This window comes from Cynocephalus volans, chromosome 12 (genome assembly GCF_027409185.1).
Source record: "Cynocephalus volans isolate mCynVol1 chromosome 12, mCynVol1.pri, whole genome shotgun sequence".
Lineage (NCBI taxonomy): Eukaryota > Metazoa > Chordata > Mammalia > Dermoptera > Cynocephalidae > Cynocephalus > Cynocephalus volans.
The window spans coordinates 24,175,510-24,199,662 of NC_084471.1; the positions used below are offsets into that span (position 1 = coordinate 24,175,510).

Here is a 24,153-nt window from a genome sequence, read left to right on the forward strand (position 1 = left end):
TTGGACAGATCACCAAGACCAAAAGTCAACAAAGAAGCATTGGATTTAAACTGCACTATAGACCAAATGGACTTGACAGACATTTATAGAACATTTCATCCAACAACTGCAGAATGCACATTCTTCTCATCAAAACATAGATCATTCTCCAGGATAGACCACATTAGGCCACAAATCAAGTCTCAACAAATTTAAAAGGATTGAAACCATGTAAGTATTTTTTCAAACTGCAATGGAATAAAAGTAGAAATAAATAACAAGTGAAACTTTGGAAACTATACAGATACATGTTAATGTAACAACATGCTTCTGAACAACCAATGGGTCAAAGAAGAAATTAGTACAGCCATTATAGAAAATTGTATGAAGGTTCATCAAAAAACTAAAAATAGAATTACTATATGATCAACATACAAAAATCGGTAGTGTTTGTGTACACCAATGATGGACTAGTAGAAAAAGAAATCAAGAAAGCAATCCCATTTACAATAGATACCACAAAAATAAAATACCTAGGAATAAATTTAACCAAGGAGGTGAAAGGTCTCTACAATAAAAATTACAAAACACCTGATGAAAGGAATTAAAGAGGACATGCAAAAAATGGAAATACATCCCATGTTTATGGATTAGAAGAATTAATATTTTTAAAATGACCATACTACCCAAAGCAATCTACAGATTCAATGCAGTCCCTACCAAAATATCAATGACATTTTCACAGAAATAGAAAAAAAAAATCCTAAAATTTGTATGGAACCACAAGAGACCCAGAACAGCCAAAGCAATCCTGAGCAAATAATAACAACAACAACAACAACAACAACTAAAAATTCAGCTCCTGGGTTTTTACCCAAAGGAAAGCAAATTAGCCTACCAAAGAGATATTTGCACCCACATATTTATTGCAACACTATTCAAAATAGCCAAGATATGGAATAAACCTAGGTATCCATCAACAGATAAATGGATAAAGAAAATGAGGTGTACATACACAATGGAATACTACTCAGCCATGATAAAGAATGAAATCCTGTCATTTGTGGCAGCATGGGTAAATCTGGAAGACATTATGTTAAGTGAAATAAGTTAGGCACAGAAAGATAAATTCTGCATGTTCTCACTCATATGTGAGCTAAAGAAACCCCTGAAATTTTAGAAGTAGAGCGTAGAACTGTGGCTTCTAGAGGCTGGGAAAGAGAGGGTAGAGGCAGAGATAGAGAGAAATTCGTTAATGGACACAAAATTACAGTTACGTAGGAAAAATAAGTTCTAGTGCTGTATAGTAGTATTAGGCATCTATAATTAATTATTGTATGCTCTCAGATGGCTAGAAGAGAGGAGCTGAATTGTTCTCATCACAAAAAACTGACAAGTATTTATGATGATGAATTTACTACCTATCCTGATTTGATCATTACACATTGTATACATGTATTCAAATATAACTCTGTACCCCATAAATATGTACAATCAAGACGTTTAAATTAAAAGTTTAATAAATTCCTTTTAAAAAATCCACCAATAATGATTATATTTCCTTCTTTATAACCTTACTAGCACTTATTTTTTAAAACAATTTTATTTTATCATTTTTTATTGTTGGTAGTAACTTGCTTTTGTTTTATAATTTGTAACATTCGATTTTTTCTTTGGCCATTTTTAAAAACAAAAATTGATATTACTTCAATAAATGTATTATTTCTTCAGATATTCTAGTTGCATTTACCACAAGATGTTTCCCCATCTGCAGCTTTACTTTTTGCCTTAATTTGTATCTGTGAATGTGTGCAAGTATGTTGTGTAATTTTTTAAACTGTCAAATTCATTAAACTTCTCAGTCCTATTTTTTAATTTGTTTAATCTAGACTCTCTTTTAACATAAATTCCAAATATGGCTTTGTATTGTTTTTTACTTGTTGATACCTAGTTTTCTTATGACTTTCCTTAGAACAACTCATATTCCTCTCACTATATTTCATCCTGGTTTTTTTTCAGACGTGCTTCTGAAATCCTATTTTTTAAACTGCATGACTCAGTATTGATATTATTCATTATTACATTAAAATTATTAGCTGACTTGATTTCTTTTTAATATTTATATTTTATAATTGCTATGTCAATTTTAAAAAGTATCTCTACTAGGATTTTAATTGTTACTGCATTAAATCTATATATTTGCTTGAGATGCAGTATCCTTTTTTTACTGGGATTGATCTACCAAACTAGGAGTAGGATTCTTTTACTAATGCTCTTCTCACTATAAATTTAAGTGTGTGTGTGTGAATATTATTGTTTATGGATTCTTGTTTAGCATTTATATGTATGTATATAGCATGTATATATGTATATATTTTAATTGAAAAACTGTATTGAAGGATTTTTATAGTTTTACAACTTAAAAAATATATAAATATATACATATACATATATTTCTGGGCATATGATTCACCTATTTACAGTAATTTTAAAATCTTTTTCTATTATTTATCATTAATTTACTTTATATCTCTTACACTGTTTGATTAAAAGAGGTGAGGTAAGAGGATATGTGTTGTTTCAGAATTTTAAGAAAACTTTGTAACCTAATAGCAAGATCTGGTAGTAAGTAATGAGCATCAGGATTTGTAATCGGAAGCAGATTGAAAAAATATTTACAAAAGGAATATAAATTTGAAAATATATTGAGTCAGACAAATAGTATTTATATGGAAGATTTTTGAAAAGAAATACAAAAATGTGCAATGCTTTTAATAATCACCCATTCTGAGATTAACAAAGGACTACAATGTGGTAACTATGCTGATAGTCCTTGAATACAAAGATCAAGAAAGTTGGTCCCTACGTGCAAAGAGTTTACAGTATGGTCATTTAAAAACCTCTTAAGGAGCCTCCAGCATCATATGAAATGTACTGAAATGAAACTACACACCACATGAAACACTTTTTATTGTAAAAATATGAAAGGTTTTTAAAAATTTTTTTCATTTGAAATTATTATCCAAAAAGTAGTTTATTTTGATTAGATGTAATTTCTCAGTAATATAAAATTGCAATTTTCAAAGCTAGAACATCTAACCTACAAAATCTTTTTCAATTTTGAAACCATTTTTTAGGTCTAAAGCATTTTTGGAGGCCATTAAAAATTATTAAGCCTAATAAAAATATTTAAAAACTATTAATCCATGAGCACTGTGCATACAGGGCTAATGAAAAATTACTTTCTTATGGTCTGATACAGGAGCCATTGAGATCAGTGCACTTCAGTATAGTGCTATGTAAATTTTATATACCCAGATTTATTGGATTGGAATAAATTATATTTCACATTTATAACCTTTAACTTAATTGGATCCAGCAAACACGTATCAGATGTGTTTTATATTCAATGTATAATGCTAACCTGAAGAAACGTGAGGATTATGGAAAGAATACAGACTTAATCGGGGGCCAGGTTACCTAACTGGGTTATCAAACTATGTGATGTATTACTTTTAAACTCTTAGATTTTTTACTTGCAAAATTAGAGCATTGGCTGGTATCATGGATCTTACAATTCTAAAGTAATCTAATTTCCAGTTTTCGCCTAGGTTTTTAATTGTTCCTGTATTCATAGTTTAGTTTTTCTCTGGCCTCTAAGAATACTAAAATTGTAATGAATAGGTTAAAAGATGAGCACTTCGGAATTCATGTTGAAGAATATATGTCATTTTATCCTTTTTGATAAAATGAAGTTTCTTTAAATGAAATGAAGAAACTTATTTTCTTTAAATAAAATGAAGCAATTCCTTTTAAATTTATGAAAATTAGAATTCTAAGTAACATTAGGGGACTAAAATTCTTGGAAAATGCTGAGATTTACTATAGAGCTTTTATGAAATAACTTCAAAGCAGTTAAACAAGATTTAAGTTGGGTAAAGAATTAGAAGGGAAATCAAGAATGAAAAGACTGGGAAAATAAAGTCCTTTCTAGAAAGTATAAAACTTAAGTTTGTTTCTCTACACTCCTGACAATAATAATCACTACCGTTTACACAGTGCCTACTATGTGGCAGATATTTCACAATCATAATCTCTAATACTCAGGGTAATCATTTAAAGGAGAAAACAGGTAATCTACTCAAAGTCACAGTTATTGTGTGGCAGTGCTATGATTTAAACCTGGATGTTTAAAACTGAGCTAACATGCTGCTTTCCTGACTTTATTTTCATTTTCCTGCTTCTTATTGGTTACCTTTGTTCCTTGTTATATATATTGGAAGTTTGAGAAGAATTCTCTTTGACTCTGATGTAGGATCATATCTTTGAGGGTAATCTTCAGAATTTTATTTTGTCATCTATTCATTTCATCATAAATACCAAATTAAGGGAAAGTTAAAGATAGTTCAGAGCCTGGTCATAGTTGCCATTAGTTTTATTGCTACCTCTCCTGTTAATAGAGCATATGTTATTAGAGCAGGGAATTTGAGTTAATGGATTGTGTTATAGTGAATGATATTGCTGTCCTCTACAGTCTTAGATGCAATGTCTGCTTCTGCACTGTGTATAGTACAGGGCTTGGAGGCTCTTTACTAAAGAGTCAATCTTGCTGGGTGGATACCCTCTGGCTTCCATCCTATTCACTCATGTGACCTTCACTCTGCAAAGCTGAGATGAGGTGTCCTGATACTGAATCTTTAGCTGTTTTTGCAACAGGCTTGCCAGTAGTCTATCTGTTCCTGAAGTCCCCACACTCATGCTACCCTCTGGTGAGAGGCCAAAAGCTCTTGCTGATGTGCTCAAAGTACCCTTTGAAAATAGGAGTGTGCTTATTGTCACTACTACTCCTGCTGCCATATCTGCCCCTTTATCAGGCACTATAGGTTGATACTGCAGGAGTGTGTGAACTCTTGAACACAGTATATGTGGGAAGCATGTTGGATTCATTCCTGTCTAGTATAACCATAAAACGTGGGCCCAAACATTTCAGGGTTCATGTGAAGGCTCGTGATGCTGAATTGCTCTTCCCCTCTATAGAACTTCATGGCATATGCCTAGGGGAAGAACAAATACGTGAAGTAAAGAAAGTGCGACCAGCAAGGTCTCCCTTCTCTTCTGACAGCTGAACAAGAGGAAATTGTTGCATATGCACCACAGTGCATGGTCAGGAAGCTGTAGGTAGCATTACAACATGGGATATGAAATTAATAATTGCTGACTGCTACTAAGGAATCTCTGAAATTCAGATTTGAGGAACACTTTGGAGAAGAACTAGGAGCCTCCCTAGTGTGCCATGGCCCCAGGTGGAGGCTCATTTGGCTTTGAGCCCTTCCAAATGTAATGTATTCTCCAGGTGAGCCTCAGTACCAAAGGCTCTGCAGGACCTTTAGCTGCTTTCTCAAAAGTGCCTTGGCCCCATCTCAAAGTCTCTGCAAAGACTTACCACTGGGCTCCTGTCCTCACTGTCAAACACAGACGTGCCCAGTGTGTCCCCAGCTAGGATGGCTTGGGTACCGCTGTAGGCCTCCACTGGTGGTCTCAGGATGTAAATAAGGTTTTCCCAGTGAACAAAAAGATCTTCTCTTGTATCTGAAGAGGGACACAGCTGAAGGTAAAAAGAGCAGCCAGTGGCAAGCTTCAGGCGAAGCTGTTGTTTTATACTGTTATGGATGGTTATCTTTACAAACTTTAAGGGAAGGAGCCTGGTTAGCTCTAAAATCTGTGTGGGATTGCTTCCTCTTTCCTGGGTGGCAGTGCCACATCTGGTGTGGTCATTACAGACAGTAGCTGGTCGGGCCAGCAACATGACGTCAGGTAGTGTGAGGCTGGGGCTAGTTCGAACGACTCCCACAGTCACCTTTTGGGCACGGTTGTGCACATCAATCACTTCTCCTCTTTTGCTGATCTGTATAAAGTCACTCTCAAACATTGGTGCATAACTGAATAAAGTATACTCCCCTTTGTACAGCTGTCGCTGCAGTTTCCCCATGCAGGAATTAAACATACCCATTGCAGTGCTGCTTTGGGCCGTGTAGTATGGTAACATCAATTGGCTGTTCATGGCTGTCTTTTATCAAGACAGCTCCTAGGGGCTGCTCCACACCTTCCTTAACACAACTTGCAGGGCATCCTGTTTCCCCGGCCCCTCTGGCAGGTGGACAAACAGTCCTCTTCTGCAGGCTTTTTTGTCCCTCAGCGACAGAGGAAGGGGTGGGGTGCTGATTACTGACTGCTCAGTGCCAGAGAAAGCTGGGTCTCTGGATCCAGACCGTGCCCTCCCTGCCTACTGCATGGAGATGTCGGGCGTGCAGAAGTCTGGGCCCAGGTAGAGGTCGCAGCATGAAGGTGTCGGGCCCTCGTAGATGTTGGAGCCCTCATAGATGTCAGAATAGGCATATGTCGGAGGCACCAGTAGATGCTGGGGACGCAGATGTCGGCGCTCACTGGGGAGGGACCTTCGCTTGAGCTTGACACTGGGGTTCACAGCAGCTTCCACTCTTTGATTCCGCACCTCAACTGCCAATCATTATCCCACAGCTCTTCTTCCTAAACCTACCGCTCACCTTCGCTAACCTCCCCCCGTGGTGCCTTTTATCCTCTCCTGCCCATTGTGATCTGGACGCCTGACACACCCTTTTGTGTGTCATGTAGCAGCCACTCCCTCAGGGCAGGAATAGCTATCTACCCTTCCTCACCCCCTCACTGGCACCACCCCGCCACTGCTAAGCAAACCACCCGCTTCCCCTAGGGACCCATTTAGAGATCTTAATACAGACTGACAAATTGCTTTCAAAAAGGGTTAGGCAAACTTTCTGTTAGGTATAAAAGTTTAAAATATACATTATCTACATACTCTTTTATCCAGTACTTCTAATTGTAGAAATTTACCGTAAGACACAATTGGACAAGTTGGTAAACAGGTTACTACAGGATGTTTATCAATGTTTATTATAGCATAAAAGATTATCAACAAGATTAATATCTTACAATAGGGGACTGGTTAAATAAATTATGAGGCATTGTATGATAGAATACTCTTCAGCCATAAAAATTATGTAGTTCCCTATTAATTGACATGAAAAGGTATCCTTGACCTTTTTTTTTCTTAAAAAAAAAAAAAAAGAGCAAAAGAGTTTTCATACTAATAGTGTAAGTGTGATTCAATTTATGTAGGATGGTGTGTGTGTATGTTTAGGTATGGAATTATGTTCAGTGAAATATTTGAAGTGCTCTGAATGGTGTAATTTAATTTTTATTTTCTTCTTTATACTTTAAATTTTTGTTAAGAAAATTATTATGTCTGTTACTAGGAAAACATAAAGCTGTTTTTATTAGCAATGTCTTTTTTATTTTTCTATAGTCATGATACATTTTATGTTTTGTCTCACCCTCAAATTGCTGATGAGAGTTTTAAGCTTTTTTCTAGACATTTGTACTTTGGCTATATGGCGGAAAGAGCCTTAAACATTACATTTATGCTGCAGTCTTTACCCACTATCAGATTGTATTGAAAAAATAAAACTCTGAGGAATTTTGTTAGCTACTATATATATTATCAATTCAACAAGATTATAATATTTTTACTGACATGATAATATACATGATAACACACACACATATATATACAGCCATAGTTATTGAGTCTTTAGTTATATAGGTCAATTTGGTTATATAGGTCAATGCAAACAACATATTACTTTCAATTGAAGTGTCTACTTCTTTCTTTTTTTTTAAAGTCTTAACATTAAAAACTTTTATTATTAAATATTTCTAGCATACTGAAAAGTGCAGGAACTAATATAACTGGCACCCATATACATGCAGCCCACTTTTGCTACAGATTTTTTTTTTTTTTTTTAGTTGATACATGGTGATGTATTCATTCATTTATTTATTTATTTATTAAATTTTATTTTGTCGATATACATTGTGGCTGATCGTTGTTGCCCATCACAAAAACCTCCCTCCCTCCTCCCTCCCCCCTCCCCCCACCGATGTCCCCTCTGTTTGCTTGTCGTATCAACTTCAAGTAATTGTGGTTGTTATATCTTCTTCCCCTCCCCTCTGGTTTTGTGTGTGTGTGTGTGTGTGAATTTATATATTAATTTTTAGCTCCCACCAATAAGTGAGAACATGTGGTATTTCTCTTTCTGTGCCTGACTCGTTTCACTTAATATAATTCTCTCAAAGTCCATCCATGTTGTTGCAAATGGCAGTATTTCATTCATTTTTATAGCTGAGTAGTATTCCATTGTGTAGATGTACCACATTTTCCGTATCCACTCATCCGATGATGGACATTTGGGCTGGTTCCAACTCTTGGCTATTGTAAAGAGTGCTGCGATGAACATTGGGGAACAGTTATACCTCCGACTTGATGATTTCCATTCCTCTAGGTATATTCCCAGCAGTGGGATAGCTGGGTTGTATGGTAGATCTATCTGCAATTGTTTGAGGAACCTCCATACCATTTTCCATAGAGACTGCACCATTTTGCAGTCCCACCAACAATGTATGAGAGTTCCTTTTTCTCCACAGCCTCGCCAGCATTTATCGTTCAGAGTCTTTTGGATTTTAGCCATCCTAATTGGGGTTAGATGGTATCTCAGTGTGGTTTTTGATTTGCATTTCCCGGATGCTGAGTGATGTTGAGCATTTTTTCATATGTCTGTTGGCCATTTGTATATCTTCCTTAGAGAAATGCCTACTTGGCTCTTTTGCCCATTTTTTAATTGGGTTGCTTGTTTCTTTCTTGTAAAGTTGTTTGAGTTCCTTATATATTCTGGATATTACTCCTTTGTCAGATGTATATTTTGCAAATATTTTCTCCCACTCTGTTGGTTGTCTTTTAACTCTGTTAATTGTTTCTTTGGCTGTGCAGAAGCTTTTTAGTTTGATATAATCCCATTTGTTTATTTTTCCTTTGGTTGCCCGTGCTTTAGGGGTCGTATTCATGAAGACTTTGTCCAGTCCTATTTCCTGAAGTGTTTCTCCTATGTTTTCTTTAAGAAGTTTTATTGTTTCAGGGTGCATATTTAAATCCTTAATCCATTTTGAGTTGATTTTAGTATACGGTGAGAGGTATGGGTCTAGTTTCATTCTCCTGCATATGAAAGTCCAGTTATCCCAGCACCATTTGCTGAAGAGGCGGTCTCTTCCCCAGTGTGTAGGCTTGTGCCTTTGTCAAAGATCAGATGGCAGTAAGTGTGTGGGTTGATTTCTGGATTCTCTATTCTATTCCATTGATCAGTGTGCCTGTTTTTATGCCAGTACCAAACTGTTTTGGTTATTATAGCTTTGTAGTATAGCTTAAAGTCAGTTAGTGTTATGCCTCCAGCTTTATTTTTTTTTGCTCAGCATTGCTTTGGCTATGCGTGGTCTTTTATTATTCCATATAAATGTCTGGATAGTTCTTTCCATTTCTGAGAAAAATGTCTTTGGAATTTTGATGGGGATTGCATTGAATTTGTATATCACTTTGGGTAGTATGGACATTTTCACTATGTTGATTCTTCCAATCCAAGAGCATGGGATATCTTTCCATTTTCTTGTATCCTCTCTCATTTCTCTCAGCAGTGGTTTGTAGTTCTCATTATAGAGATTTTTCACCTCCTTGGTTAACTCAATTCCCAAGTATTTTATTTTTTTGGTGGCTATTGTAAATGGGCAGGCTTTCTTGATTTCTCGTTCTGCATGTTCACTATTAGAGAAAAGAAATGCTACTGATTTTTGTGTGTTGATTTTGTATCCTGCTACTGTGCTGAAGTCATTTATCAATTCCAAGAGTTTTTTTGTAGAGGTTTTAGGCTGTTCGATATATAGGATCATGTCATCTGCAAACAGGAACAGTTTGACTTCATCTTTTCCAATCTGGATGCCCTTTATTTCCTTCTCTTCTCTGATTGCTCTGGCTAGTACTTCCAACACTATGTTGAATAGGAGTGGTGAGAGTGGGCATCCTTGTCTAGTTCCTGTTCTTAAAGGAAAAGCTTTCAGCTTTTCCCCATTCAGGATGATATTGGCAGTGGGTTTGTAATATATGGCTTTAATTATGTTGAGATACTTTCCCTCTATACCTAACTTATAGATGGTCTTTTTCAAGAATGAGTGCTGAACTTTATCAAATGCTTTTTCAGCATCTATAGAGATGATCATATGGTCCTTGTGTTTGAGTGTATTAATATGGTGTATCACATTTATTGATTTGCGTATGTTGAACTAACCTTGCATCCCTGCGATGAATACCACTTGATCGTGATGAATAATTTTATGTATGTGTTGCTGTATTCTGTTTGCTAGTATTTTAGTGAGGATTTTTGCATCTATATTCATCAAGGATATCGGCCTGTAGTTTTCTTTTTGGGTTATGTCTTTACCTGGTTTTGGTATCAGGATGATGTTTGCTTCATAGAATGAGTTTGGGAGATTTGCGTCTGTTTCAATCTTTTGGAATAGTTTGTAAAGAATCGGTGTCAATTCCTCTTTGAATGTTTGGTAAATTTCTGCTGTGAATCCATCTGGTCCTGGGTTTTTCTTTGTTGGGAGCCTTCTGATAACAGCTTCAATCTCCTTTATTGTTATTGGTCTGTTCAAATTTTCTACGTCTTCCTGATTCAGTTTTGGGAGCTTGTGTGTGTCCAGAAATTTATCCATTTCCTCCAGATTTTCAAACTTGTTGGCGTATAGTTGTTTATAGTAGTCTCGAATGATTCCTTGTATTTCAGATGAATCAGTTGTAATATCGCCTTTTTCATTTCTAATTTTTGTTATTTGAGTCTTCTCTCTTCTTTTTTTAGTTAGCCATGCTAATGGTTTGTCAATTTTATTTATCTTTTCAAAAAACCAACTTTTTGATTCGTTGATCTTTTGAATTGTTTTTTGGTTTTCAATTTCATTCAGTTCTGCTCTGATCTTAATGATTTCTTTCCGTGTGCTAACTTTAGGTTAGGATTGTTCTTGTTTTTCTAGTTCTTTAAGGTGAAGTGTTAGGTTGTTCACTTCCCATCTTTTCATTCTTCTGAAGTGAGCATTTAATGTGATAAATTTCCCCCTTAGTACTGCTTTTGCAGTATCCCACAGTTTTTGGTATGATGTATCATTATTTTCATTAGTTTCAATAATTTTTTGAATTCCTGCTTGATTTCTTCTTGGACCCATATGTCATTAAGTAGAATGCTGTTTAATTTCCATGTGTTTGTATAGTTTCCAGAGTTTCCTTTGTTATTAATTTCTAGTTTTAATCCATTTTGGTCTGAGAAGATACATGGGCTAATTACAATTTTTTTGAATTTATTGAGACTTGATTTGTGACCTAATATGTGATCTATCCTGGAGAATGATCCAAGTGCTGCTGAGAAGAATGAATATTCTGTGGTTGTTGGATGGAATGTTCTGTAGATAACTGCCAATTCCAATTGGTCTACAGTCTTGTTTAGATCTTGTGTTTCTCTACTGATTCTTTGCCTAGATGATCTGTCTAATATTGACAGTGGGGTGTTCAGGTCCCCTGCTATTATGGTATTAGTGTCTATTTCCTTCTTTAAGTCTAATAGAGTTTGTTTATAAATCTGGCTGCTCCAACATTGGGTGCGTACATATTTATGATTGTTATGTCTTCTTGATGTATCAGTCCTTTTATCATTAAGTAGTGTCCCTCATTGTCTCTTTTTATGGTTTTTAGTTTAAAGTCTATTTTGTCAGATATAAGAATAGCTACTCCAGCTTGTTTTTCTTTTCTGTTTGCATGGTAAATCTTTTTCCATCCTTTCACTCTTAGTCTGTGTGAATCTTTGTGGGTGAGGTGGGTCTCTTGCAGGCAGCATATAGTTGGGTCCTCCTTTTTGATCCAGTCAGCCGGTCTGTGTCTTTTGATTGGGGAATTTGAGCCTTTTACATTAAGAGTTGTTATTGAAAGGTGTTGATTTATTCCTAGCATTTTATTGGTTGTTTGGTTGTCTTAGGTGTCTTTTGTTCCTTGCTTTCTGATTTACTGTTTGGTTTCTTTGTTTGTTGGTTCCTTAGGTTGTAGATAGTGTTTTTGTTAGCTTGTTTTCTCTTCACGAATGCCATTTTTATTATATGGGGGGTTTTGATTTTTCTTGGGTTTTTATGGCAGTGGTAGTTATTTTTCAGGAACCAAACCCAGTACTCCTTTGAGGATTTCTTGTAAGGGTGGTCGTGTGGTAGTGAACTCCCGCAGTTTTTGTTTGTCTGAGAAATATACTATTTGCCCTTCATTTCGGAAGGATAGCCTTGCAGGGTAGAGTATTCTTGGCTGGCAATCTTTGTCTTTTAGTATTTTGAATATATCATCCCATTCCTTTCTAGCTTTTAGGGTTTGTGATGAAAAGTCTGATGTTAGCCTGATTGGGGCTCCCTTATAGGTGATTTGACACTTCTCTCTTGCAGCTTTTAAGATTCTCTTTGTCTCTGAGTTTTGCCAATTTGACTATAACATGTCTTTGAGAAGGCCTTTTTGGGTTGAATACATTTGGAGATCGTTGAGCTTCCTGGATCTGAAGATCTGTGATTTTTCCTATACCTGGGAAGTTTTCTGCCACTATTTTGTTGAATATGTTTTCAATGCAATCTCCGTTTTCCTCCCCTTCTGGAATACCCATGACTCGGATATTTGAACGCTTAAGGTTGTCTGATATCTCTCTCAGATTTTCTTCAATGTCTTTGATTCTTTTTTCTTTTTTTTTGTCTGCTTGTGTTATTTCAAACCGCCCATCTTCAAGTTCAGAGGTTCTCTCTTCAACTTCGACAAGCCTATTGGTTAAACTCTCCGTTGTGTTTTTTATTTTGCTGATTAACTTCTTTAGTTCGGCAAGTTCTGCTACATTTTTTTTTCAGGGCATTGATTTCCTTGTACATTTCCTCTTTCAGGTCCTGTATACTTTTCCTCATTTCATCATGATGTCTAGCTGAGTTTTCTTGTATCTCATTCAGTTTCCTTAGAATAATCACTCGAAATTCCTTGTAAGTCCTTTCAAGGGCTTCTTGTTCTATGGTATCTAGAGTTTGAGATTTATTAACTTTTGGTGGTGTACTTTCTTGATTTTTTGTATTTCTGGTATCTTTTTTTTGATGTTTATTCATTGTGGCAGGTGGTTTCACAGTCCACCGGTTTGAGACTATTGACTAACTAGGATGTTGCTGTGGTTGCCAATTTGGTATGGCTACCTCCGTGACTGCTCAGTTGGCCTCTAGTGCCTTGTGTGTGTGGTTGCCTCGGGTCTTTGGCCTCTCTGGGGAGCCACCTCTGTGGTCACCTTGGACTCTGCTCGGCTGCTGGATCACGGGGCAGTACTGCAGGGTGTGTGGTCTCTGCTGCGCTTCCACTTCCCGTGCAGGACTTCTCCCTGTTCCCTGCTCTCTGGCCCAGGCTGCTGGATCATGCAGTGGCGGCCCCACAGGGTGTGTGGTTTCTGTTGAGTCTCCGCCTCCCTAGCCTTATGTCTCCCCACACTGTGTGCACTAGGCTGGGCTGCTGGATCTCGCAGTGGCGGCCCCACAGTGTCTGTGGTTTCTGTCCAGTCTCCGCCTCCCTAGCCAGATGTCTCCCCACTCTCTGCCCACTGGGCTGGGCTTGGACGTGTCTTCTGCGACCCTCGTTTATCAGCCGGGCCTTCAAGATCCTGCTCGGCACCGCCTCGCCCAGGAAGTCTACCAGGTTTCTGCTAGGCACAGATGACCGGTCGCTCTGGGTGCCTTTGTAGCACTGTGTAGATCTTTCTCAGGACTTATCACCTTCCTCCTGGTATCGTGGTTATTTGTGTACTTGTCTTATCTCCCTCACCAGAGCGTGAGCTCCTCGGGGGAGGAGCCCGCAGCACACGGTTCACCTTTGAATCCCCCTGGTGCCGACCGACTCCGGTGCCTGCCCGCAGTCAGCTCTCTGGCAGGTTCAAGCGAATTCGGGAATGCTCTGACCACACTATTCCTAACCAGAAATCGGTTAGGCATTTTTCTAAACTGGTGGCTGCAGAGATGGTTTCTGCCTCCCGGTAACAGGAAGTTTACCGGGGGCCGGAGCCCAGGGTGCGGTGAAGTGACAGTCGCCCCGCCTGTACTTCCTTGCCCTCCTGACACTGTCTGGGGATGCCCCACGCCACCAGCCCCACCAGAGAACCACAGAGGGAGTGAGAGGGGAGGCCGGCCCGCAGGTCCCGGGAAGCCCCGCGCTGTGGCAAGCAAGTGGGAAGGCTCAGTGCGGAGCCGAGCCAGGCGAGGAGGACAGGCTTGGCCGAGCCGGGCCAGAGCCACCACCACCTGAGAAAATGGAGGCAGCCCCAGGGCCGGTGATTGGCCCGGTTGGGCAGGCGGAAGCCGAGCAGGCGTCCGTCCCCCGAGTATGGCCGGGCCGGGGGTCACTCACGGGGCTGGGCCGGGCCGGGCAGCTCCCTCTCTGCCTCCACGTCATCGCTGTCCCCGTCCTCGTCTGCCGCTACCTCGGGCTGCTCACTCGGTCCCGCGGCGTGGCTTGGGCACTCCCAGGAATCTTCTTTTATGCCAGCCTGAAATCTCGAATCCTGAATAGGGCAGCTGGCTGCTGCAGCTAAGAAACAGTTCTTTTCCTGCTGCTCACTTCAAAGCTGCTGCCTGTAAATGAGGCAGCCTTTCTTGCCAAGGGGAAAGTGGTGGTCAGCCCCCATGACCAGCGACCAGCAGCGGTCCTCCCTGAAGAGATGGCAAGAGGAAGGTCCACAAGTTTCCCGGCTGCCTAAGGCCCGGTGGCGGCCTTTTCCACCTCAGCTACTCAGCACCAACCGCAGCAGCCACTGCCATCTGAGGATCCGCCTGAGGTTGCACTTCTCTATTTTGTATGATAATGTTTTTCTGAATGCATAGTACCTCTTACTCCTTTGTTAAGCTAAAGAGGAAAAGAAACAGACTGTTCACTCTCCATTTCCATCTATGTCTGTCAAGCACCATGCATTTTCATAAAATAGATTGAAAATTATTGTTTTCATCCACTCAGTCATCCGTTTATTCATTCATTCATTCATTTTTCATTTTAGTCTATATATGTCTTATTCCTTTTTCTTCTACTTCAACAGAATAACACAAACTGGGTAATTTATATATATATAAAGTTTGTTTCTCACAGTTCTGGAGGCTGGGAAGTCCAATATCAAGTAACCAGCATTTGGTGAGAGTGTTCTTGCTGTGTCATGTCATGGCAGAAGGTGAGAGGGAGAGAAGGGGCAAGAGAGCAAGGGAGGGCCGAACTCACGTTTTTATAGTGAACACCCTCCCAGGAAAACAAACCTACTGCCACAACTATGGCATTAAACCATTCATGAGGGCAGAGCCCTCATGGCCTAATTACCTCTTAAGGGTCCCACCACATAATACTGTTACAATGGCGATTAAATTTCAACAGAAGTTTTGACGGGGACATTCGAACCATAGCAATATCTTCCCAGCATTTTTAATTTAGTTGTATTTAATTACCTAAATTGCTCTTCTGAGAAGATTATGTAGGGACAGCTGGAAGATAATGTGAGATAAGTTATTTGTGTGATTGTTTTTGTATGACTATTATTTTTACCAAGGGGCATCAATTATTATTTCTCATTGTTATTTGAAGTCACATTTCCCTGATTATTAGTGAGATGAAACTTTTTTTTCATTCGAATGTATGTTAGGCATTTGTGTTTCTTCTTGTGTGACTTGCATACTTATTTCTTTTAGATTTTTATTTTTAAAAGAATTGATTTGTAAGTGTATTTTTAAACAGTAAGTCCTTATTATTTGTGGATTCCATATTTGAAAATTTGCCTATTTGCAAAAATTTATTTGAAACCCTAAAATCAATACTCATGTTTCTTTTATGGTTATTCATGGGCAAGCACTGAACAGTGAAAAATTTGAATCACCTGATACACACGTTTCCAGTTGAGATCAAATAAGGCCTCTGCATTCTTGTTTTAGCTCTCCTACTATATAAGAGTCTCCCTTCTGAGTCTATTTAGTGCCACTTTTTTTTTTTTTGTATTTTTATGCTTTTCCTTCCTTCACTTTGTTTAAATTGGTCCCTAAGTAGTGCTGAAGTGCTGTCTAGTGTTTCTAGAAGCACAAGAAACATTAGTGATATGCCTTATGGAGAAAATCTGTATGTCAGTCAGATAAACTTCATTCAGGCATATGCTGTGAGGCTTGAGTGTTCAGGCTGTGAGTTCAGTGTTAATGAATCAGCAATATATATTTAAAAAGTTGTCTTTAAACAGAAACACATATAAAATAAGATTTTGTATTGATCGATTGATGAAAATATTGTAAACTTTATGAAAACAAACAGTATGCTGATTTTGGTTGAAGTTTATTGACATCAGGTTTACAAAATAAAGAAATTAGAACCCTAATACTGATGATGAAATCCACATCAATATGGGTCTATTTTGAAATATTTTCCAGTCAGAAAATATTTTATCCTGTACAGAAAAATGAAAGATTAAGGGAAAGGCATAAATGTGGTTACTTAAAAATATGTATTCTTCACAGGTAACAAACTTACAGAGTGCCAGTTTCTGAACTTTTAAGCTCAAAGCACAATCTCACAGAGATCTTTTAAATGTTTAACTTCAACACATTTCTCAGAAACTGAATCCAGATTAGGGTTGGTATAGAACCACTCTGGATTTTTAGAAACTAATTTCTCAGTGACATGTATACTCTCTGTGGGATGTAAGGTGGGTAATTCCTCCAGTTATTAGTGAGCAATTAGTTGGGACAAAACTATTAATTTTGTAGGCTTTAAGGCCCAACTCAAATGCTCTTTCCATCCTAAAGTCCTCCCCTGCCAGAGACAATCTACTTTTACATCATTCAAATAATTTATTTTTGATATCTGTGTTTTTCTTTCTTCTCTTATAGCTGTTTATGTGCATGTTTTCTCTGTTCTTTTAGGCTGTAAGTTGTCTGTATCTGACAGATATTTATGTTCGCCACCACACTCTGTTTTGTGGCTTTGCATGCAGGAGGCCCTCAGGCTATGTTTGTTACATTCTAAACTTTTCTTCAGTGTCATTGTAGGGAGATAAGCTAGAATGGTATAAAAGCATACTTTTAGGCAATCTGGGTTCTAATTCTGACTTGATCATTTAGTAACAATATACTCTACCTCTCTGAATCAGCCTTAGTTTCCTTATCTTTAAGATGAGAATTATTCCAGTACTACATTGTTTTCTGAGGATTAAATTAGTTGACAAATGTTAAGTGCCTAACAGAAAACCTAGCTCGTGCTAAATGTTAGCCTTCATTATATCTAAGGGATGTGTTCAGTTTCTCTTTTTGCTTTACTCACTACTCTATCATGTAAATGTTCCAAAAATGACTAATTAATAACCCATTAATAAGTAAATGTCAACAAAGCAAAAAAGGAAAATAACATCTCAACTGAGTGTATTTTAATAAAATATTATGCTGTTTTCTGCATCTGTCAACAAATATTTTACCTATTGTACTTTTTTGCATAGCAGTAAAAAATAAAGCTGTATTTAATGAACCCCCAGGAGTCCTATTTCTTGCTTTGATTCTGCAGCTAAACTGAGATTCGGTTCTACTTATCAGGCTCCAACATTCTGAAAACAGGTAAAATTAACAAGAATTATAAAGGAATTTGTTAGATAAAAAAGAAAGTTGTGTCTGTAATCTTTCTATATCCTATTAATACAATCAGTACATATTTTTTACTGTAAAGAAGAAACAACTATAAAGAGATGAAAGATATCGCCAACCTTGTTCTCTTTATTCCTGGCATGTTTATGTGCCTAAGGATGATAATGCCCTGTGACCCTTCTGTGAGACCCTGCAATCCAGCACTGCTCAGGCCTTGTCCCTGACCTGCCCGTCTGCCTCTTGCCCTATTATCCTGCTCCTTACTAAATCCCACCTTCCCGGGATGGTTTTCTCTTCACCCCAGTGTGTGTGTTTGTCAGCCCCCGTGGCCTTGTAGCTAGGAACTTGACCTATTAGAAGAGTGGGTAAAAAATTGCTTCTTGCTGAGTGTGGGGTGAGGGGTTGGGGCAGTTACAAAGGAGACAGAGTATAGCTTTAGGGAGAGAAGAGGTAAAGAGGGAGAAGAAGGAACAGGTGGGCAATAATGAAAGAGTAATACTAAGAAATATAGAGAAAAAAAGAAAATGAAAAGAAAGCATGTGGGCCGCATTTGTAATCCTTGGCTGCAAGTGATGTATTGATTTTTCAAACATCTGGGTTGATGGGAATACAGGTGGGAACTTAAGCAATCTGTCATTGTCACCTAAATGTGGAAAAGAAATTTCAGAATGTGATACACCTTTGATGTGCCATTTTTCATTACAACAAGTGGACAGCTGGCTACCTAAAATACATTGAAGAAAGTATTATTTTAGGGGCTGATCATTTTGTGATAATTTTTAAATTTACCCTAAGAATGTTCGATACTTTAGCAACATAAATTTAGCTTAGAAACCAAAAAATACATATTTCAGTTCTTAACATAACCTGTTTTTCTCAGGTAAGAGTATTTCATGTTAATATAAAAGAAAACAGATTATCAGTATAATAGTCTGATAGGCTTAGAGAAAGAATTTAGATATCATTTAACTGGTGATCAATCCCTAATTTTAGCCTCTCCTCTGGGGGCTGACTAAGAAGCTTCTTGACATGTGGCAGAGCAGAGTGTAGAACCATGTGTCCACTTCCTGCAAGGAGGCTTTTTAGACTAATCCCGTTACACCTCAGCCACCACCAGAAGCCAGATCTCTCAGGCCATCTACTGTCATCACCCCAAATATCACCCTTTTATTGCTTTCACTGGACTCAATTCCCATTCCTTCCCCTACTCCCTACAGTCTGTGATAAGCAACCCCCCCCATATGCTCATCCTCTCCTGTGAACACTTTCTCCACTTCTTGGTTTTCCCCAGATGTACTTATATTTATTTGCACATATTAATTTATCTTAGCTGCATTGTTACCATAAAATTGGTAAGACTAGAAACTGTCTTTTTGGAACGGAGAGTCCTAAAACCAAAATTTGTACCATGGACAGCTACTGTTCTTATCCCTTCCTTCCTTCAGTAGCTATTCCTTCAACTCATATTTATTGTTTTCTTGCTATGTATCAGATACTGTTTTAAGTAAGCAGGATACAGTGGTAAAATTTTTGCATTTTGGTAAGAGAGACAAACAATAGCAAGTAAAGAAACAAACAGGAAGTCTTGATATGATAAATGCTATGTGGGAAAGTTTATAAAGGTAATGAAAACAAGTGAAGGGGCCAAGAAATAGATGGCAAATTAGATTGCGTACTCAAGGAATCCTCCCTGGGAAGGTGACATCTAAGTTCATATCCAATGGCAGGAAGGGGCCAGCTGTGTGAAGACCTCTGTGTCAAGCAGAGTGAGGGACAAGTGATGCCAGAGGAGCTGCTCTATAGTAAAGTCAGAGAAGTGTCAGGGGTTGAGGCCAAAGAGGTGGGTAGGGCCAAATTTTATTGGGCTTTGTAGATCTGGGTGAAGAGTTTTGGCTTTATTCTAATTTGAATGACATGTAATTGGAAGATTTTAAGCAAGAGTTCATGTGATTTAATTGACATTAAAAAATCACTCAGTGTATGCCTATTTGATTATATTAAGTATGTATTTATGTTTATATATATTTGTAAAGACAAACTACCCAAGCAGAACAGTAACTTGTCAGGGAGATTTGGTTAGCTACAGGGCAAGATTCAGAGAAATATCAGTACTTTGGAAGAAAGTGCTATTTTGTTCCCTGGTTTTAAGTATTCTATAAAGTAAATGTTCAGGTTTTTTTTTCATCATCTGTTAAAGAGCCTACCTCTCATTTTTGTGCTTATTTTAAAAAGTAATAAAATGAAGAAAAGTATGAGGAATAAAACACTCTCCACTCTCTTATTGTCCAAATGAAATGACTTTTGTGGATTTCTTCTTGATTTTTTTCTATGAAAGAGGCACGTATGGGTGTATGTGTGTGTATCTGTCAATCTACCTTGTCCTCATGTTGCATATACACTTTGAAATTCTGCCTTTTATTTAACAAACATTTTCCATGTTTTTTTCAGTTTTTATACAGATTATTTTAATGAGATGATATATCACTAAGGGATGAAAATATTGCTCAAGGAATTTTCAAGGTGGGTGCAAACATAGATAATAGTTTTCCCCTTTCATTGAAGTTCCTTGAAATTCCTTGAGATTAATTTCATGGTAGAATGAAGAAGAAGCCTTAACCAAAGTGAAATTTTTTTTTCCTAAGGAAGAATTAATTCAGAGAATCAAAAGGAATATTTTCACTCTCTTTGCATTGTGAAAAACCTGGGAATATTACTACTGATTTGAGATGGGGAGATAAGTAATGAGAAATGGGTGAAACATGACTGAAAACCATGAACATGGTCACTTCAGGACATGTTTTCAGTGTAACAAACACAGTAGAGAGATCTGATAGGAGAGATCCTACAAATATGCTACATGTAACGGAAAAATCATTTTTCAAAAAAAATTGTTGGAGCATCTGTATAGGAATAGTTATCCTTGAGTATAAAGAAAGTGGCAATCCTCTACTGAGAATGCCTTGCTTACTCAGAAATAGTGAATTACTTTGAAGATTAGCTTCACTGAGGTGGATGTGGCTAACTCTACCTGGGAAAGATAGGTGGAAATGCTACAGCAAGGTTCCTTCCAGTGTAAGGATGCCATGTGTGTCACAGACACTTGAATTAAGCAGAAGATGTATCCTTAAGGCATTTCTGTTGGCTCTGGGCTATCACTCACTAGAGCTTGTTAACCCACTCCTTGAAGGCCCTCTGCTTGCCTTTCTTCTGCAACTCCTTTATTAAGTGAGCTGGATCCTGAGGTATCTCTTTCTCCTTTTCTGCCTTACTCTCCGTAGCTGCTTAATCAAGACAGCCTAGAGAAGTAGAAAGTAGGCAGCTTTTTTATATTTAAATATTTATGCAATGCAGAGAATAATGCCTTAACTTACTTTTCAGATGGAACACAGTTGGTTTTAAATACAACATGGTCCCTAACTTATGATGGTTCAACTTAACAATTTTTCAACTTTATGATGATGTGAAAGTGATGCACATTCAGTAGAAAAGATACTTTGAGTACCCATACAACCATTCTGTTTTTCACTTTCAGTAGAGTGTTCAATAAATTACATGAGATATTCGACACTTCATTATAAAATAGGCTTTGTGTTAGATGATTTTTCCCAGTTGTAGGCTAATGTAAGTGTTTTGAGCATGTTTAAGGTAGACTAGGCTGAGCTATGATGTTCAGTAAGTTAGGTGTATTAAATGCATTTTTGACTTATGATATTTTCAAGTTACTATGGGTTTATCAGAATGTAACCCCATTATAAATTGAGGAGCATTTGTATTAGAGACTTATTGATAAATTCAAGGATGTGCTCACATACTTTACAAATGTGTTAAAACAAAAAGAGACAAAAAAGTTTACAGTTGATTTTATCCACAAAATAAAGTTAAATCAGCATACTGAAATGAGGTAACACAGCAAAGAACTTAGCATAGAGCTTGGCATACAGCAAATACTCCAACATTGCTGACTCTGGAGCTGGACTTCCAGGATTCAAATCAATCTGTTTGATTCTTGCTGGCTGCATGAACTTTGGCAAGTTATTTAAACTCTCTGTGACTAAGTGTCTTAGTCCATTTTGTGCTGCTATAACAGAATACCACAGACCGAGTAATTTATAAAGATAAGAAATTTACTTCTCACAGTTGTGGATGCTGGGAAGTCCAAGGCTGACGGGCCTGCATCTGTCAAGGACCTTGTTGCTGTGTCATCCCATGGAGGATGGGCTCGAGAGGATGGACAGAGTAAGAGAGGGCGAAGCTAACTGTTATAGCAAATCCACTTCCAAGATAACTGTCCACTTCTGTGATAACGGCACTAACCCATTCGTGAGGTCAGAGTCCTCATGATCTCATATCTGTTAAAGAGCCTACCTCTCAACACTGTTGCAGTGGGGATTCAATTCCCAACAAATGAACTTTGGGAGACACATTCAAGCCATAGCACTCAATTTTAGTAATTGTACAGTGGGGGCAACAGTAGTACTGTTTCATGATGTTGTCATGAAAATTAAATGAGTGTATATATAGAAAGTACTTAGAATTGTGCCTGGCACAAAGTGTTATATGTGGTGGCCATTATTGTGTGGTGGTGGTTCTTACTGAAGAAGTCACATCACAGATCACTTTTGTGTCACAAAATGAAATAAAAGAGAAGTTATGTCAAATCAAAATATATCAGAAATCTTTTACCTTCGTTCAGATGAGGATTATTCTTATTTGGGATACAAGTTTTGCTCAAGCAGCTCTGTACCTCTGTTTTCTTTGGACCCGTAAATTTTGTGACTTCAGTTATTTTGGGCTTAAGAAAGTTGCTGTTGTACTTCTGATCACGTTCCTCAAAATATAGCTAAATACCATTGGCTTTTTTTTAACTGACAAATTTGCTCTAATCATCTTCTTTAAGTGAATATCATGAATACTAAATATGTTGTGCATTCTTGCCACTGAAATACCGTAGGTTTAGATATTCAGAACACTTAAATAAGAACTCATGTATGAAAAATTGTTACTGATGAAAGGAATATAGCTATGAAATGAATATCTTGTAGAATCTTATAGATTTATTCTACACTAATCTTGCTTTAAATAATAAATTCCTGGGGCATACATTAGATATGATGCATGACTTCTCCAATTATAGAAATCTTCATCGTTGCAAAATCCATCAGAGATTTTATGTAAGATGGAGATGTCTTAAATCTAGCCCTAGGGGATGCTGGCTAAAACACCCCAAGGCCCTGTCTCACTTATCACAGAGGCTTCAGGTTACTTGCTACCAGATTCAATGTTTTCAATTTTATAAACAAGGAGACATAGAAATTTAGGCAGAGTGATAGATAAGCTCTGGATATGCTCAAAATGCATATTAGTGGGTGCTTTTAAAAAAATGCATTTTAGCGTGGATGGGGAAACTTTGAATTACAGATGAATGACACTATGAGTTACGAAGTGATTACATGTAAAAGAATGAGGGATAGAAGAAAAGTGGAATTGGGAGACTAGGGTTTATTTGGCTCTGGACAGCTATTTAATTCTACAACTCTCGTTTTGTGTTTTAAATCTGTAAAGGAATGGCATTATACCAGATCAGCATTGCCTAAATGGTGCTGTGATTATTAGTTTTGATTAATAAGCATTGCTGATATAAAACACTCATGATTAAATAGACTTAGGAAATTGAAGAGGTTTATTACCTGCTGGACTTCTTGGAGTTGATATTCATGACATGCATCTCCAAGAGCAAGGAGAATTTTCCAAACTTATGTGATTATAGAACTCTTTTGGTAGTGATGCTATTTTTGGAATACCTTTGGGAACTCCTGAGCTGGATTTATCTCTTTGACACCTCCAAACTCTGATTCTATTACATTTGCTAATATACCTTTAGTTAAGTTGTGGAATAAAGACATACTCATAAGTATTCTTGATTTCCTCAAAAGGAGTTCTATAGTAATAAAAATTTCTGTTTTCATCCCTTGTTGCACACCTCTACCCAGCTAGCATCTCTGAAATAAAAATGTTGAATCTTATCAATTAACTTTTCAAATTAGAATGCATTACTTTTTGTGTAAAGCAAATTGTACTTGCAAAATAGCACAAGAGGCAATCTCTTAGTTACTTTTTCTGCTTTTCCTTAAGGCATTAGTATAATCAGATACCGTGAAAATTAGTCTAAAGATACAATATTATTCTGGGAAGTAATTGTTTTTTCAGGCAGTATTGCAATTTGAGAGATGGAGTAGAGTTATTAAAGTAAAGATAGCAAAGAAATCCCAGTTATGAAATCAAAGATGTACTGGTAAGAAAAAGGTGAAAATTTTAGTTAGACAAATTTACATGGATTGAAACATTTGGCAAAGAGAAAAAAATCTTTATAGGCTAGTATAGAAGGCTGAAATATATTTTGGAATCTGCTTTTAAGTGGTGTTTATTATCCTCATCTATTGATCCCTATTGGATCAATAAGATATGTGCTGACTTCACCCGTGGGGCTTATAATTTAGTTAGAGGCATAGAACATATAAATAATAGAAATTTATGCAAGACCGCATTTGT

General features: G+C 37.4%; 2 protein-coding genes across 7 annotated transcripts in view; one reads left to right on the forward strand and one right to left on the reverse strand.

Moving 5' to 3' along the window:
- Window positions 1–24,153, forward strand: part of ANKS1B (ankyrin repeat and sterile alpha motif domain containing 1B) — a 1,093,604-nt gene that overhangs the window by 322,493 nt on the left and 746,958 nt on the right. The window lies entirely within an intron of this gene.
- Window positions 4,923–6,040, reverse strand: GARIN6 (golgi associated RAB2 interactor family member 6). Its single transcript, XM_063075805.1, has 2 exons — window positions 5,423–6,040; window positions 4,923–5,033 (listed from the first exon to the last, which is right to left on the reverse strand). Exons 1-2 carry the CDS (start codon window positions 6,038–6,040, stop codon window positions 4,923–4,925), a joined length of 729 nt encoding a protein of 242 aa, XP_062931875.1.